Consider the following 18,453-nt stretch of genomic DNA (forward strand, 5'->3'; position numbering starts at 1 on the left):
GAGAAAAATGGTTAAATGATGGTCGATTTTTTTTTAGGGTTTTTTAAAAAAACAGGAAAGCGGCTCAGTGAAGTGTGGTTAAAGATGCGCTCAGCCTTGAAATTCGGCAGTGAAAAAACATTCACGTTTCCGATATGTGATCGGTTAAAAAAAAAAAAAAAAAAAAAAAAATAGCTTTTTTTTAGTGGAGTAAAACACAATATAACCTTAGGGGAAAAAAAAAAACTTATAAATGTTTAAGTGATCAAAGGAGGTAAGAAGTGGAAGAGTAAGACAACTATTCAAGTGATAAAAGCAATCGTAATTATCTGCATTAGGTAAAAATGAACTTACTTGTAGAAGTGGATGGGCAAGACAACTATTTAAGTAATAAACGCAATCGGTAGAGCGGTCAGTGTGGTATTTTTTCCAACAAGTCTAACAGTTAATAATTATCAAATATAATTTTTTTTTCATTCGATCGTAGTCCCTGCACATTTTTCTTAGTAATTTCAAGCTTCTAAGCCTCATAGTTATTGTGCAGAAGAAACAGAATGTAATGTTAAGTTTACAGGACGAAACAAAAATTGCGCCGTTATTTCTGAGACCATCTGGAAAGTGCGAATCCATTAAAGGTTCGTGTCGGCAAAGGTTAGTCAATTTGGGTGAGATTTCTAAGACTATTTGAAGAAACATTAAAATGCAACAATGATTAGTAAAACCATAAAAATAAATGATACAAATAAACTACTTTTTAACCTCCAAATGGATTTTTTATTCTACTCTCAAACCCTTCAACTCAATTCAATAATATTTTTCATCATTCATAGACGCATTTCCAGAATTTCACTAAAATCAAAGAGCCACCTGTTTTTCAAAAGCACCCTCTTTTTTTTATAAATCAAACAAGAGGGAAAAGGGATAAGCACTTATGGGAATCAAGGATGTTCTGTTCCCTCGTTTGTAACCCCGTGAATAATAAAGCTACTGCCGAGGCTTTCGAGCGATTCGTTTACAATTTACGCTCGTTATAACGACCCTTGAGAAAAATTAACATTGTAACGCGAGGTCCATGAAGTACAGTAATTTATAGCAAATATTTATTTTTATTTCATAAATACTAGGACTTTTTACTAAAACATAATTCCTTTAAAATTTTCAAATTGGATTCTAAGCTCACGACATTACGTTGGTTACAATGTCATTTTTTTATGCTAATCATTGATTCATTTTCAACAGAAAATAGCTTGATTTGATTGCGCAAAAATGCAAAAATGAGCAAAAATAACTTGTGTAAAAATAACTCTATAAAATGTTTAACAACATTTTACAGAGTTATTTTCTAAGAACATGTGAAAGTGTTCATGTGAAACTTTTCATGTGAAAGTGTATAAAGCATACCTGACAACATTGGAGAAATAAAATAAAGGAGATTTCGCTAACTGATCCAATTTTGGGTTTACGATTACTGACTGATGTTCAACTCTGTAGCCTTGTAATTTTGAACCCAATCTAGAAGAAAAGGGAACTCCTAGATAAAGTATTGCGAGTAATTTGCCTTCGTGGAGAACTTTTTGATGAAACTAACCCGCATTTGAGTTAGTTGGTGAGGTAAACCTCCCAATGTGACGACAAGGGAACTTTAACCCGTGATCCGTCAACCACTGAGGATATTTCACGTCAGCACTGTGGTCCGTGCAAGCCGGATGCGGAATTTGTATCGACCTGTCATCGCTGGGATTTGAACCTTGGTTCACCTCATCGGAAGGCAAACACTATCACCTGACTCATCACAGCTCGACTTAAACTATTAACACTCAACATCAGTACTGGCAATAGCACTATCTGTTAAGGAATAAGAAGTATTTTTGTCATCAGTAGATATTTTATCACCAATTTTTAAAAAAAAATTTCTTCCACAAATACGGAGAAATTTGAGAATATACAGGAAAACAGGATATAAACTTGGTAGGTATATGATAAAGCATGTTTTTGAAATTCATATATCTACTTGAGATCAGTTTCTAATAGGTCATATACATAAGATATATAATTAATACGCATATTTAAACTAAGCACTAAAGGTTAATTAAAATAACATTTTCGCTGTCAATTCGACAACACAAACAGAAACTATCATCATTCTCTAATTACTCACAAAAAGTGAATTTCTAAGCAATACCGAAATAAAAAGAGGGGACGAGAGAATCAACGACGTCAAGAAACGCGCCAACACGTAAACACTTCTCTCGTTAATTGAGCGTTGGTTGCAAACCGTGACTCATCCAAAGAAAAAACTCATTAAATATAAAAAAAGTCCTTTTTATAGAGATAATTCTCAGTATAGGCAATTCAAAGCCACTTGTTTTTCGACAAATAACATTGAAGTGTTTAACAAGAATTAGCTAAGCAGACATGTTTCTAAGAGTTAAATTGGCATAATTTAAATACGCATCATTACAAATTTATCCAACCAAGAATAGATTTGTAATATTGAAGGAAAAAAAGTACTTTAAAAGTTTCATAAAAAATTAAACTAGTATGTATAAAACATTCCAAACATGAACCCTTAAACATTATTTAACATAAATATTAATTTTTCAATAGTGGAAATAAAAGTACACACAGATGTGTTTCGAATAACTTTTTATAAAGATTCTGTTTTAGAACGCCGAACAAAACACGCACACCGAATAAGATATTATCCTAATGATCAGGACATGATTTCATTTTTTAAAATCATTAGCAAAGTTTGTTAGTGCCAAAAAATACTAGTTGCAAAACCAGGGGTTTTACAAGAATTTTTAAAGTAACAATACAATTTCCTTTTATGAAGCAGAAAAATGCAACAAAACCATTTCTCTGCGACAAATTGCTATATAAAATGTTTATTGAACGGGTAATTTAAAAGTTTATTCACTATGGAAGTATAAATAACAGTGTTTAATATTATCGTATTACATTTATTATATTAAAAATTACGTACTAAATTCGGTACATTTGTCAAAATACAAGGTTTTTTCAACAAAAAGTGGTTGCTCCGAGGTGATAAACAACTGCCGAAAAAGCAATCGGATTAAAGTATAACTATGTGAATGTATGACAGAATTGTTGCAAATTGTTCATATGTCAGCAAGAGTCATAATAACGAGTAAGTCGTTTGGAAAATCACATGGAAGTGACATACGAAAAAAAAAATATATCGAAAATAAAAATGATTTGCGACAGGATCATTACAAACTAACCACGTCAAAATTTGACTACTTAAATATGAAATTCTCGTAACGTAATAGCGTCATATTGAAATACCGAAATTTGAAAAGCCATGTAAAAATGGTCGGGAAAAGGACACAAGTAACTGCTAAAAAACGATCGGCGCAAACAGACCATTTAGTCTAGTCTGAGACCATAAAAGATGTAGCAGTTTTTGCCAGTGCATTTTTCTGTAACTAGCATTCCATTTTTTTAAACAAGAAATTCGTTACTTGCCAGTCGAAGCTGTACTAGTGATTAAATTAATTTATTAAGATAATTAAATTACAAATTCGATATTTATAATAACCCACAGAACGGTGAAATTTTACCTTTTCCCCCGAATTCTTAACACTTGGGCCCAACGCATCTAAGTCGAATGATAAGCACTTAAGTGCAACTTTTGTTTCCTGCACTCTGATAGTAATGAAAATTTTTTGAAAAATTTCTTCGTTTAAAATTACAAAGATTATTCAATTTACTGATTAAATAGCAATTTTTTAACGACCAATCTCTCCAAAAAAAAAAATTCAACTTAGTAAATATCAACTAAAATATAACTACTTCGGTAAACAAGGAAAAAAAAGAATAGAACTAAAACTAACCAAGTGTTTGTGGCTTCACGGCACTTTTAACCATTTTCATCATAAGCTGCAGAATGATTAAACGAACTAATAAAGAAAGTTACGAATACGTTTTTAATTTATTTTGTTTAACGATAGAATCATTGGACAACATTAACAAGATAGTTTTACTGGTCAGGCACAAAATTATAGGCTTAGTATGAAATACGACTATCTCAGAATATTATTATTGTTTTTTTTTTTTTTTTTTTTTTTTTTTTTTTTTGTGGATATGTATTCTTACATCTTTATTTGAGTGAGTTGCATAAGAATCCACAAGCACGCTCCATAATAAAATATATTTAAAAATAACAATAATAAAAAAAATTGTTTACTTGACAATGACAGTTTGTGATTAATGACAATTACAAGTTAATGACAATTTGATCATGTAATCAACACAACACTGACTAAGTAGGGCGCCATCTATGAGAAATATTATACACACTAAGTGGTGATAATACAACTTAAATAGGGCTAGATCAAATGCAGCCAGCAAGAACGTACAGTCAATAACAGGAATTCAACTATTAGCAAATCACTAATGTATACATACAGTACAATATGTCGAAGAAAAAAAAGCAATTGAAATGCCGGGCCTTTTCAAACGGCCTCTCCTATTTTGTAATGCATCAAGCTAATTGATAAAGTAACCAGGATTTTCTATTTTAGCCTGACACTTTTTAGACACAATGAGGTGAACCCACATAGTTTCAGGCTAATTAGAAAATATATCATTTAACGCTCAATTAACCCGATTTTTTCAGACAGTTTACTATAAGTGAGAAGTAGGAAGGAGTTATTGTAAATAACCTTTAAAATAGTAAAATTGAAATATGCCGAATCAAATTCAGAATGAGAAACTCAGCACATTTTCTGATTAGCCGCCCAGAGGTAGATAGTATAACAAGCCTAAAAAGCATAAAAAAGATTAGAAAAAATTGAAGACTTTTCAAATGACCCGGCTCATGCTAAAATGCTGGCAACATTGGCAAAGCGCCAGATTTTTCAATTGCGCTATGACTTTTATACAGCGATCTAATCCAAATGTATCATTCGTGGCTACAATCAGAAAAAAAAAAATCTGATTCATTTTTCAATTCTACCTTCATCTTAAACATAAATATATTACAAATTACCTTAACTTACTATAAAAGTTACAAAACGCTCCTTTTTTTATTATTACAAGACCAATAATATTGGAAAAAATGGACTCTTTTAAGTACCTCAAACAATTTTAAGATTTTCCTCTCTGATTTTTTTTGCTTTGTAGCCATTTTGACTCATAACCTGTATCCGCAGACTTATAACCTCAACATACGTTTACGGATCTGCTTTAACTTGCCAGAGTCCCTTTTGTAATTATATTAGCCATTTTTAAATAAGGAAGAAAAAAATACAAAATGACATTTTTAGAAAAGGCAAATTTTCAAGCTCCGCAGACTTGAAGATTTTTTTCCCTTCAAATTTTAAACTGTAATTAAGCACGACAAAAAAAGCACGTACTGCGATTAAATATCGTCGAAACAACATGTCACCAAACTCCGATTAAAAACAATGAGACACCAACAGACTAGCAGACGCACGTGATTTTAGTATCTGATGACAGTGTATAGTTTTAAAGCAGCTGAACACACAGAGCGCCGAGGCATTATCTAAAAAAGAATAAAAATAAGAGGAATGCAGGTACAAGGGCTCTTTAGTTATTGGTTTGACCACCTTTCACGTTTGGCGAATGAAAGTAGGCCGGGACGCCCTTCTGGAAGGGATATTTTGCAATCTTGAATACGAAATAAGCATTCGATGGTGATTATGGCAAACAGAAATAGCACGATTTTCATAACATATCTTTAAATGAAATGCGACGCCATTAAAAGAAGTCAGTTTCTCTTCTTTCTTTGCTCTAGAATTATTAATATTTTTAAAACAAATAACTTTCACGCACAAACTTTTTACTTTTTCTAAGGATCTTTTTTTTGGAGGGTGACCTCAGAAAAAAATAATTAACTTTTAAGTCCCGCAATGAATTCAGATTTTATGTCAATTAACAATAACTACATTATTCCGTCATTTTAATAAGAACAATATCAGCTTGTTTTGAAGACAGTCGGAGCAATTACTGGAAATAATAAAATATGCAGCTACAAAATGTGAATATTATTTTCCTAATAATTAAATTTAAAAAAAGTAACTTCGAACAACACTACTAAGCTGCTTGCCTCGACATCTAATAAAGTATTCATCTGTAATAAAATTAAATTCTAAAAAGTAACTACAACACTTTTATTCTATAAAATATTTACATAATTTTTTATGCAGATTTTTCATATTTTTATAGATAGGAAGCGAGAGCATACGTATTAAATTATTCGAAAGCAGAATGTTGTGCTGCACGCCTCTCATTTAAAAAAAAAAAAAAAAAAAGAAAAAAAAAAAGTTATAATTGGTTTCAGAATGTAGAAGGTTGGAGTGCTCGGGAAAAAAAAAATACTGCTATTTAATCTGCCACAGAGAGTTGTTTTGTTTATTATGAAGAATCGCTCAGTTCAAATGACAAAAATACTCTCTCTTTCGTAACATGGAATACATAATACTTAAGCACTAATAAACGCAATTAAGTGTTTGATAAGCTAAATCAGAAGATAACTTAAGTTATTGGTCATTATGAGTTAAAAAAATTAAAAAATAGATTTTGCGCAGTTACCTAAATAAGCTTAATTTGTAATTTGACTGTGAAACAGTCATTCAGAAAACGGTCAAGAATGAAATTACAAAAGCACGTGATATAGGGAAATCTTAATCCTAGACATGCATTGAGGGCGTAAAAGATAAAGATGAAGCACATTAATGAAAGTGAATGATGGGCCTAAAGGCGAGCGATCCATTTCTCCCTTAAGGGCATTTGAGAGAAAAAAACAAGAAGATTAACACTCGGGAAATGGAATTAATCAGCAGAAAATCTTTAGATAGTTGATGTAAGAAGTTATAATACCCGTACAGGATTTATATACGAAGAATTTGATGGAGAGGGGATAACACAGCGATGGTAAGCCATTTTCTGAAAATAACGCTCTTCGAAAAGAATTTACTGCCCATTCAATAACAGTGATTGATCCAATTTAATATATTCAATATATTGATATCGACAGACCACTAGGGATATAAACCATTTGCTGTCAACTAATACAATTCTAATTTAACACATACTGTCTGTCACACGAATTTCCGGAAATATTGGTAATTGAAAGTTAATTTTTGGAATACGTTTTAAGAATAAAATGCAGTTGAATATTATTCCTCTGTATGAAATCAAAATTATTTTAATTTAAGGATCGAGCCATCAGAAGGGCAAGGGAAAAGCCTGAATTCCATTTTTTTTTCTATTTCTATCAGTTGGCAACATTATCTTTTGCTTTATCAGGTTAGTGTCAGCTTATTGTCATGTCTGTCATTGTGATAAGCACTTAGGTGTGCGCTCCGTATGTGTCACACACGCTATTAAAAACCTAGGAAGTGATAAGAGTTTTATTAATTTAATTGCGGTCTTTTGGAAGTGTTTGCTTATTAATGGTTATCTCACCCCACACTAAATTTAAAAATCAAATTATGAAACCAACAGTTTCATTTCAAAAATGTGAATGTTTTCTAAAAGAGCTTTTACATGGTGATTAAATTACCATAACCTGCAAAAAGCAAGCCTTCATTAAAAAATCCAGGCATGCTGGTTTTCATTTACTGACTTTTATTGCTTAATGTTATTTTTTTAATCTTCTCATACACAATATATGTGTATTTAAATTCAATTTATTGATTACTATTTAGTAAAAAATATAACTAAAATTTGTTATATCGCGGTGCATTAGATGTCTAATACTGCTGCAAACAGCAAAAATATATTTTAACAGCTAATGTAAAGTTAACAGCTCGGTTTATACATACTATATATATATATATATATATATATATATATATATATATATATATATATATATATATATATATATATATATATATATATATATATATAAAGTTCCAAATGAAGAATAAAACAAAGAAAAATTATAGACATATGAAAAAAAGGGGGGTGGGATATAATAAGTAAAAAAATAACAAACAACATTTTATTAAAAAAAAAATGAAATGTTAATTAAAAAACCGGAAAATGAAACTTATTGTTTTTCTTAACTTTCTTAGTGTTTTCTTTTATTTATTATATATATATATATATATATATATATATATAACGTCGTTGCCGAGTGGAAGGATTAAAACAAAAATCATAATCATTTAAGAAATTGATTTATGAGAAATGTAAAAAACTTTAGCTCAAAGGATACCTGAAAAAGTTCGAATTAGTCCGAGATATTTTGAAAACCACAACAGAGATGGGAATGCGTTGAAATTCCGTAAACACCAAAACCAAAGACGTGAGCTGCTAGGGAAAAAATTTGTTTCTTCGTTAAGATGAATCGTAAATTAACACCAATAGTGACGGAGAAATTGAAGCTTATTTTTCTTTTGAAAGTCGAATATTTAAGTAGACCATCGTGGGTGTGAGAACAATTATTCATCGACGATAAGATCCAGCTCAGCACTTAAGAGTGGCAAAATCAACGCTTTCTCAAAGGGATAGTTTCAATAAAACATTTTAATTAACAGGAATTCGATGCAGTTATTCTTTTTAGTCCAAGGAAGGAAATTGAAGCTCAGGTTTCTAGTAGTCTCAGGAACGTAGACAAAATATGCAGCTTAGACATGGAAAACGGATGATCGTTTAGTTCCACTGTGCGTAGGTATAATTTATAATAAACTAAACGTTTGATGATTGAAGAGATTATTTTTTTTTTTGATGAAGATACAGGATGAATTAATTATTGCCATAAGTTGAAGAAGAATTTGACTGCTTATTTACCAAATATCCATTTGAATAAATGATTTGAAGTTATTCCATATTTTTGATGTACCCTCTTCCGAAGTTGATTTATTTATTTTCAAATGAGATATTTAATATCTTTAATGTACCGTACGAACTGTACCCCTTCCCGACCGTACAATCCTGTCGACTTATAACGTCGTTGCCGAGTGGAAGGATTAAAACAGGTCATAGGTCGGGAAGGAGGGTACAAAATTTATTTATTAATTATTAGACAAGAGCAGTCATGAGAAAGAGTAAAAGTGCACATGAAAAGTTGCGCTCCTTGGTTATATGTTAGGGAAAATCTTGCAAAGTAAAATCCGTAAAATGTCTTAATTTAGGGAAAGAGGGAAATCTTAGTAGTTGCTATTGGTTTATGAAATAGATCGAACGTTTCCCACACAAGACCAAAGGGAAAAATGTCCTGCTCTTAATTAAATGCATACTTGAGCCAAAAATAGATTTAAGAACAGGATGTGGCTTTTAAAAGTGTGAGAAAGTATTTCGTTTAGAATAATTAATTAGGATGAAGTTTTGTAACAAAGAAACTAACATAAAAAGATCAATTGAAGCTTTTTATGTTACATATATATATATATATATATATATATATATATATATATATATATATATATATATATATATATATATATATATATATATATATATATATATATATATGTGTCCATTTTTGTAAAATTGTGAAAAATTACTCGTAATTTGTGAATATAAAATAAACGTTAAGTCACATTCTTTCAACCAGGGTCCTGCTTTTGTGAATTTGTGCAAATAGGGTTCTGCTATTTCAAAAAACTTTCTCTATCAGTTTTTAAATTGTAAAGACATACAAGATCATGCTCAATACTGTAAAATTATAATTAAAAAAATTAAATTTTAAAAAATAAACAGTGTATGCTGCTACTAAATTAGAGATGCAACGTACAAATATTTGGTATTTAGCCTATACTGCTGAACGCAGAATATTCATTTCGGACGAATAAAGGAAGAAGCGTCTGCCGAAGACAAAACTTACTTCGTTTACATCTGTCTTTCTTTCCACTCCTTCCTGGTAAGGGTTTATTCGATTAACAAAACAATAATGAAGATAAACAAATTTGTAAAGGGTCCGATTAAAAGATAAATTATTTTGTGAAGGATCCGGTCCGTTAATGGACCCAAATTTCTTCTAAACAGACCCCTGATATATATATATATGGTAAATTCATGAAAACAGAAACATATAAAAGTTAAGATTTTTATTATTACAGTCGAACCCCGCTATAGTGAACCTGGGATATAGTGAACACTCGGATGTAATGAACTTTTTTAGCGGTCCCGTCCGTATTCCTATTTAAATAATGTTATTTTTAACTCTTATAGTGAACAGCTTAGAACTTGGAAACTCGGTTATAGTGGACTCAAATTTCATTTCTTTAAATATCTTTTCCCCATCTTTAAACTTGTAGGTGTTGGGACTGAAAATGAATGCATTCCTATAAAATGCGTCATATTACTCTCCTTTATGCTTATCACTTTTAACTATACTGTAATAAATGTCAAACAGAATCTTATACTCCCCCCTCCCTGACAAGCCTCGCTTGTTCATCTCTTTTCCACAAGCTTGCTCTACAACTAGTTAACTTGGCCACCTGCTGAATTTTTGGAATTTTCTTATCTGTTCAAACCATATTCTTTACAAATCACCCCTTGACAATCAAGAAGGGGAACAATTTAACTCATTCTACAGCTGCTCTCTTCATATTCTTACATTATCTATTTGAGACAAGATTTTTATTTCAAAAGCAGTGAAAATGGCAAATTCTCTAAAGAGAAAAGCATTTTCGATAGAGGACAAAGTTAAAATTGTAAAGCGTATTGATGATGGAACCAATCAATCGACACTGTGTAAGGAATTTTCCATGTCCAAATCTACAGTTTCAAACATTTGGAAAAATCGAAGAGCAATTCTTGCGGCATACGACAAAAACATGGTTTCATCGAAAAAACTGCGTGGAGCTGAAAGAGAAAACATGGAAGATGCTTTGTTAAGATGGTCCAAAAACTTGTTCAAAATGTAAAAATCTTGCATTCTTTGCACATTGTAGATAAGGAAATTGATGAACTCAATTTAAAATCAAATTGTGCTCAATCAAAAATCACAAATTTTTTTCATAAAAAGTGAAAATAAAACAAATATTTAGCGACGTAATTACTTTTTCCATCACTTTTTGCTTTATTATCTGTTAATTAGTTAATAATTTTTTAAATAACTTATGCAAAATTGCAAAGCCAATTTTCAATCATTCAACTGTCTTATGCAAAAAATATTCTTCAAAAAATTTGGATATAGTGAACCATCGGTTATAGTGGACACATTACTGAGTCCGCAGACGGTTCACTATATTAGTTTCGACTGTATTAGTTTCAAAAGTCCGACCATCAATTTGTATATTCCTATTGATACTCTTCTATGATTATTTAATTTCAGTCTGCAATAAAATTAAAAACAGTTGAAAAATTTACAACATTAAAAGAAAATTTATTTAAAATTGTTTATACTACTTAAAAGTTTTACATTTTAAGGATACTTCTCTAATTTTTTGAAAAAATTTCTTTAAAAAATAATCTGTATTTAATCTCAGTTTTTTAAAAAAAGAAGCAAATGTTGTCTTTTTTTTGTTTCGTTTCGGAAGTAGTAGATTGCTGAAGCGAAACAAAACTTAGACATACTCCTTAAATAAGACACATATTATAATACTTAGTAAGACAAAATGGTATTGTTCTTATAAAATTCGAAAGAAAAAAAAAATCTGATTTCCACGTTACGACTGAAAGTGAAGGACATGCATATAAAATCAAAAAAAAAAAAAAAAAAAAAAAATTTATATGCGGATCAACAGTTTATTTTTAAAAAAGATCCACTAGCACGTGAATACGAAACAATGAGTTATTTATCTTATGAAAAGTTAAGCAACAAATACTTTTTAGTTCATTAACGTATATTTTCATTAAAAACTAACTTGAAGAAATTCTTAATGGTTGATCTGCTACAGGTTTTAGAAAGAAAAAAAAAATCTGACAAATAATTGATAAAATAACAAAAATATCCTCGGGCCCTCGAGAAAAAAAAAAAAAAAAACTAAATACCCAGAACTAAATATTATTTTTCCTTCATAATTTGATTAATAAATTCCACATTAGATCTTTTTCAAAACTAAGAGATTCACTAGAAAATTCCAAATATCAACAAAGCATTTGATAATTTTCATTGATTATTGTATTGTATTCTGAACTCAATTCAAGAAATAACCTTAATTTAAAAAAACATATAATTTATTAAATGCATCTCTTTAATGTCACTCCATTAAAGAAAAATGTTGCGTTATCAATTATTAATATTATAAATTAACTAAACGATAAACAATATTAGTATTACAAATCCTTAACCCTTCGTACCCCATGGTCTGGATCGAGTTTGTATACGAGACCGGTAAATCAAAATAATTAAAAGGTTTTTTCTTCTTGCATTACTTGATATACTAGTACACGCGGGACCTGCAAGGCTACAATTAATGCTAAATGATCTAGCTCCTGTACCATCTAATCTAACCTGGTACTTATGCTGGAAATGGTACCTGTAAATCTAATTTTTCAGTACGATGGTATTGATCGCTGATAAAACTTATATTTTTGTTATCGCCATTCTCTAATCTATACATAATAATAAACGCGGCTGTGTGTGTCTGTTTGTAAGTCTGTAATCACAATATATCGCCCCAGAAGCCTCGCCTAGGCACGAAACTCGGCACATAATTGTGTTTTGACATAATGAAGAAGAATTTTTCTTCTTTTTCAAAAATTTGGATTAGTTTTTTAGTTATCAGTCATTTTGTAAGAAAATCTATGCTTTTTCGTCTTCAAAGATCCTTATTCAAAAAACTATTAAAAAATGCATATACTTTTCTCCAGGGATGCATATACTTTCTTTATTGAAATACTAGCCGCCTTCAATAAAGAAAAGAAGTAATTACCATTATTTTGAAAAAAAAAAAAAAAAAAAAAAAAAAAAAAAAAAAAAAAAAAAAGCTATAAAAGATATCTATATCAGATGCTGGGCGGAGAAAGAACGCAGAAGTATATCTCATTAAAATTTGATATTTGTCAAAGGCTTGTAGGAAGATAAACCATCTGAATCCGTTAACCTTTCTCCGGATTTCTATGTTTTACTCACTAACTTTATGGCTGAAAGTCGGAAGACAAGGTAGAGAAAACGACAAAGTGTCCGTCACGCAATGTCACCATGACAACTGTGACGCCATGAGAAGAAAGCATCTCTTGGTGCATTTGCCTATTGCAGATGTGTCAAACACGCGGCCCTCAGGGCCGCACATTGCCTGTCGACTAGTCAACTGTGGCCGCCCACGAGAACCTCCTCATAAATAGATCACTAATAAAAATTATTTAGCTTATTGCTGTGAAGTTTTAAAACCAAATAAACAAATTAATTAAACACATATTAAACAAAAAAAAAAAAAAAAAAAAAAAAAAAAAGACGACTTGAATGGGAACAGAATTTAATTCTAGAGCCGCTTTTCATTTTCTTACTTACAAATGAAGTGAATATTATTTGAAATGTTAATCCTACCCTTCGCAAACTTGAATTTCTCAAAAATAACACTTCTCTATGTAAGAAAACATGTCACTGAATGAGGGAAAGTTAGCCATATTTATCTGGTGTGACGCAAAATATTTTTTTTTCCACCTGCGCCTCTTTAATGTCTAATAATCAAAATTAATAATGAAGATTTTTTTTTTAATTCAACAAGTAATTAAAAAAAAAAGAAATTGCAAAATGAAAAAGATTCTTATGAAAACTCTTCAATCTCAATTTATTTCAAACTTAAACATTAAAATAAAGAAATACCGTAAAATGAATATGATATATAAAAATATTAGTGGTCCTGTGACTTATAAATGGAGATTTATAACTCTGTATACTTAAACTCTTTGATGCAGAATTTTTATTAAACATATTTCTAATGTTTTTTCATCTTCTTTATCTTGCCTTATTTAAGGCCAAAATAAATGAAAAATATTTATTTAGCAATTTATTAATTTACGGTTAAGACATGCAGTATGGAACACCACTGTCTTTTTCCGCGTTAATGATAAAATACAATGGATTTGCAAATTTGCACTAATTTAGATCTAAGAGATAGTTATTCATCATTGAAATTTCTTTGAAAAAATTAAAAACTACTTTTTTTGGATTTTATATATTAGCACAAATATAATTCCAATAATCTAAGATTTTTTTAGTAACAATTAGATTTTTTTGTTTAATTGAAATATACCAAAATATATTTTTACTTGTAATTTGAGCATCAGGAAAAAAAATGACACTCGCGTCTCATCTGTGTCAAAACTCAACTTTGCTTTTAAACTTATGTAAATATATGTTTTTACAAACTACATATCCTTGAAATTAGTGAATTGTCAGTTACATTTCCTTGACTCAAACTTATTTAATGATAGATATTAACCCAACTACCCTCATAAATTAAAATTCAATAGATGTAGTCATAAAATTTGTGAAAGGAAAAAAAGCTCCCAATAGAAATATATCGGGCATCTTTTTTATAATAGAGAGAGCTACAATCTGATTGGCGATTGACATAATGCTGTTGTTTAATCAAAGAATTCCTCTGGAAATTGGTTCTGAGAAATAAGAAAAAGCGCATTTCAAAGAGGGAAAATCTCCAATACTTTTTCACTAAACAGAGTCAAATCATTCCCCAAATATTGACCCTACACTCATACTTAAAATAGTTTAACCTTGTAACCACAGCTGTTGACAGTGCTCTAGGAGCAGTGATGGCCAAACTTAGGAGCTATTGAACCGATTTTTAAATTTTGGTGGGTAGGATATCTTCAGATCATCCTCAGGGATGATCCGAAGACATGCCACCACCATTTTGATCCTCTGTAGAGGGGATGGCTCCCTCGCTTTGGTAGCCCTTTGAGCGGCGCATTAAGCTCAGCACTTTACAGTAGAACAGATTAAGTAGGATCGTTACCGTGAAAGTTTGGTCTAAATGCGGGCTGGGTTATCCACTTGCTTAATGATCCGAGCCAGCATTTTTAATAATATTGTGAGTATTCTGCCCAATTAATGGTGATAGTAAAGGATGAAGCATACCTACTAAATTAATAGTGTACAAGTAAGGGGGATATTTTTGTACTGTAATCAGTTGCACCAACTACAATCGTCAAAGCGAAAATTTTAAACTTGATAATTGTTCTTTCTTTTTAAAAAAAAAAGAGGTTTGTCCAAGGGTTTGCTACAAGTTATACCCTTCGATTTGGTACTTTCCTATGATGTTTTTGTTTAATTTTCCGTGGGCCACTGCTTGGAAGCCGCCAAGCACTTTAAGATTATTCTGACATAGATTACAATACAGAAATCTACCCAATGTAAGTTTCAAAACCTGGTAATCAACTTAGCAGAAAAGTATTTGAAATAAAAAATAAATTGCAAGATAAATATATTTGGAAAGAATTAAAATATTAGGACAATATAAAAATATCATTGGGTTTAATTTGTAAAGTATCTGATTCATTTGTAGGCACATTTAAAAGTTTCAATATCTTTAATCATTAAAGGATGCATGAATCAGCTAATAATGAAGTTTTTAATGTCACACAGTTATGAATCAGAATAGCTGCTCTGATCAGACAGTCAAATTCACATGAATTTTATTGATGTAGATACAATATCAATTTCTAATATTGTTTTGTTTTATAACTTATCTTTTCGTAATCTTTTGAAATAGCGAAATGATCCTTATACATGATTAAGAAAAGGAGGAAATTAATTTTCAGATAATTTATATTCTAAAACCATTTGAGAACAAACATAAATATTTAAAAAACACAACCATTAGCACAGAGCTTTATTGACGTTGCAGAACAATTTGAATTTTCTCAAAAAATAAATACACCTATAGGAGAACAATTTATGTCTAAATTATGATGCAAATGTTACATATCGTTAATAATCTTTGTTTCACTATGTAGGTATTTATAAAATGATAACTAAAGAATGTACTTTATTCTCAAAAAAAATTTTTTTTTTCAATTGCAAATCATCACATATTCTAATTCTGCTCCTAGAAGACACATTTCACGAATTAATATTTGAAGTTCAATAAAATTTCAAAAAGACTGTTTTAAAATTTAAAACAAATATCTAGACACAAAATTTTAATTTTGGTACGGAACAGTTTAAATAACAGCAATTCTATTATTTAAATTTAGGCAACTAGAAATTCTTGAATCTGAAATGGTATTTAATTCTAAAAATTTTACATTATTAACCCTGGGTAAGTTTAAAAACTGCCAAACATTAAACCTAAGAAATAAGACTTATATTTACCTAAATAAAATACAAGACCTATAAAACTAGTTTATCAATTGAATATTTATTCAGAAAAAAGTATAAGTTTCGTGAATATTTAAGTTTGAAAGCTAATATGAAAAAAACAAATTGAATTAATATAAAGTCTTCATACATTTTTGCAAAAAAAAGTATTTAATTTAATGATGAATTATTGAAAAATGCTAATTCATTCAAAATTGGTGCTCTCAATTCATTTATTATTGGTGTATAGTCATACTCAATAGAAAAGAAATATCAAATTTTTTTTATTGTTTCTGTTGAGTATACATTTTTGAGCAGAAAAATAAAACCAGATAACTATCATAAACCAACGTGAACTAATACAAGCTTTAATGATCAACGGAAAATCGTAAATTCCAAATTAGAATGCACTGAAATTCAAAAAGATAACGCGCAGCATAATGACCAAGATTAAAATCTTAAACAAGTATATAAAATTGCACAGTTATTTTACAACTGGGTTGACTTGGCAAAACAATAAAATTTCTTAAAGGTTTGTGTCAAAATTACGTAAGACCAACTCAATCATTAAAGATTATTTTGTTATTTAATTGGAGCTTTGTCCTTATTTCATGGACACTTAAGATGATCATAAACTACAATCCTTTATTCAATTCTTAAAGGACACCCATTTACTGTTAAATACATCCAACCATTCCCTTCACCCTAACATAATTGGCGAGCTATAAGCAATTAACAGAAACTAGCTCCAGTCATGTTATTTTATACAATATCATCTAATTTATTGAGACTATTAAGAATAATTCTTAAATTTATGTATAAATAAAAGTTATATCATATATCAGTCTAAAATTTCCTAAAAATATCTACACGCGAATAAGTACTGTGATCATTTAACATTAAAAAACAAGTAATTTAAAAGCTTTTGAAGCACTCAGGTTTATATTTTATAATCACATCAACCTGTATTACAAAAACTGTAAATCATGAAGTTAGTTATAAAATGGACGTTAAATTATTGAATGTTAAGACAGAAATACGTATGTTCGTGAAAATTTGGGTGACAACTTTAAATGTCCTCAACTAGGATTATTTCTAAGCATATTTTGACACATTACGCTGATAATCATAGTATTTAAATCTCAAAAATTGATTTGTTAAACACTTCTCTGGTATAAACTAATTATAAAGTTTTCTAATAAAAGATACGCATTCAGGACGCATTGCGAATAAACGTTGGCAAAATAAATTTACTTAGATTTCATTGAGGATATTAAATATTATGATAAGTTTATAGCGTTTAAGGAACATGACTAAAAAATTAACATCCTCAAACGATAATTTATTCCATTGTTGTAAGAACGTATCTTCTTTACTATCATTTGATGACATCACTGGACATAGATAAAATAACCAGATGTAAAGCATAACGCTATTTAACATTCCTTAAATTTATCAAAAGTTTGTAAGTAAACAAAATAATTAATGATAAAACAATGACTGCATTATAAACAAATAATGCTGCACATCATATTCTAAATAACATTAGAAATTACATGAAACATTCATTATTTAATGTAATAAAATTTAACTGTATAACAAGAAGTATTATTAACTAATAAAACTTACATGTACATCAACAGACAAGTCTGAGCCATCCAATAATATAATTTTGCAAGGCAAAACATTTTTTCCAGGCTTTGTAGGTGTTTTACCTTCAGTTGCTCGATGTTTACCTCCTCGAGTTGAACGGCTAAATCGTTTGCTAAGGAAACGCAGCATGCTTGAACACAATGAATTTGAACAACACACAAATTACAATTATAACATAATTAAAAGTCTATATAGGAAAACGATAGATATCCTCATGTTAACATTCCATGTAATTTATTTCATAAAGCCACCATTTCTATCATGCTAAACACATGCACCATAACAACACCCTTCTTTTCTTTCGCCGTTCGCTTTTACTTCACCTGTTTGACTACTTGAGAATAATAATATATAAAAAATTTTTATCTTGACAATGATGCGCACGCATATTCAATTTGTCTGAAGAGGTTTGAAGTAGAAATATTTGTATTTGTTGAAAAGGCACTAGTGCTGCCATCTGTTATATAATGTTTTTAATATATCTGTAAAAATACATCTGAAATATATTACTACGTTTTACATTGCTGTTTTTTCGAGAGAAAAATTTCAAAAATTAAAATTGATCATGTATTATATCTAAGAAAATTCAAATTTTGTTCTTATTTTTTAGG

General features: G+C 29.8%; 1 protein-coding gene across 4 annotated transcripts in view; it reads right to left on the reverse strand.

The window, feature by feature from the left end:
- Nucleotides 1–18,253, reverse strand: part of LOC107443879 (uncharacterized) — a 75,733-nt gene extending 57,480 nt beyond the window's left edge. For all 4 annotated transcript variants that reach the window (XM_043044063.3, XM_043044062.3, XM_043044061.3 and 1 more), the window contains exon 1: nucleotides 17,819–18,253. In XM_043044063.3, the coding sequence (XP_042899997.1) occupies nucleotides 17,819–17,971 (153 nt within the window). In that variant the 5' untranslated portion in view covers nucleotides 17,972–18,253. The remainder of the gene's footprint in view (nucleotides 1–17,818) is intronic.
- Nucleotides 18,254–18,453: the final 200 nt, after the last annotated feature.

Source organism: Parasteatoda tepidariorum, chromosome 7 (assembly GCF_982258835.1).
Source record: "Parasteatoda tepidariorum strain Cologne lab strain chromosome 7, Ptep-v5.0, whole genome shotgun sequence".
Taxonomy (NCBI): domain Eukaryota; kingdom Metazoa; phylum Arthropoda; class Arachnida; order Araneae; family Theridiidae; genus Parasteatoda; species Parasteatoda tepidariorum.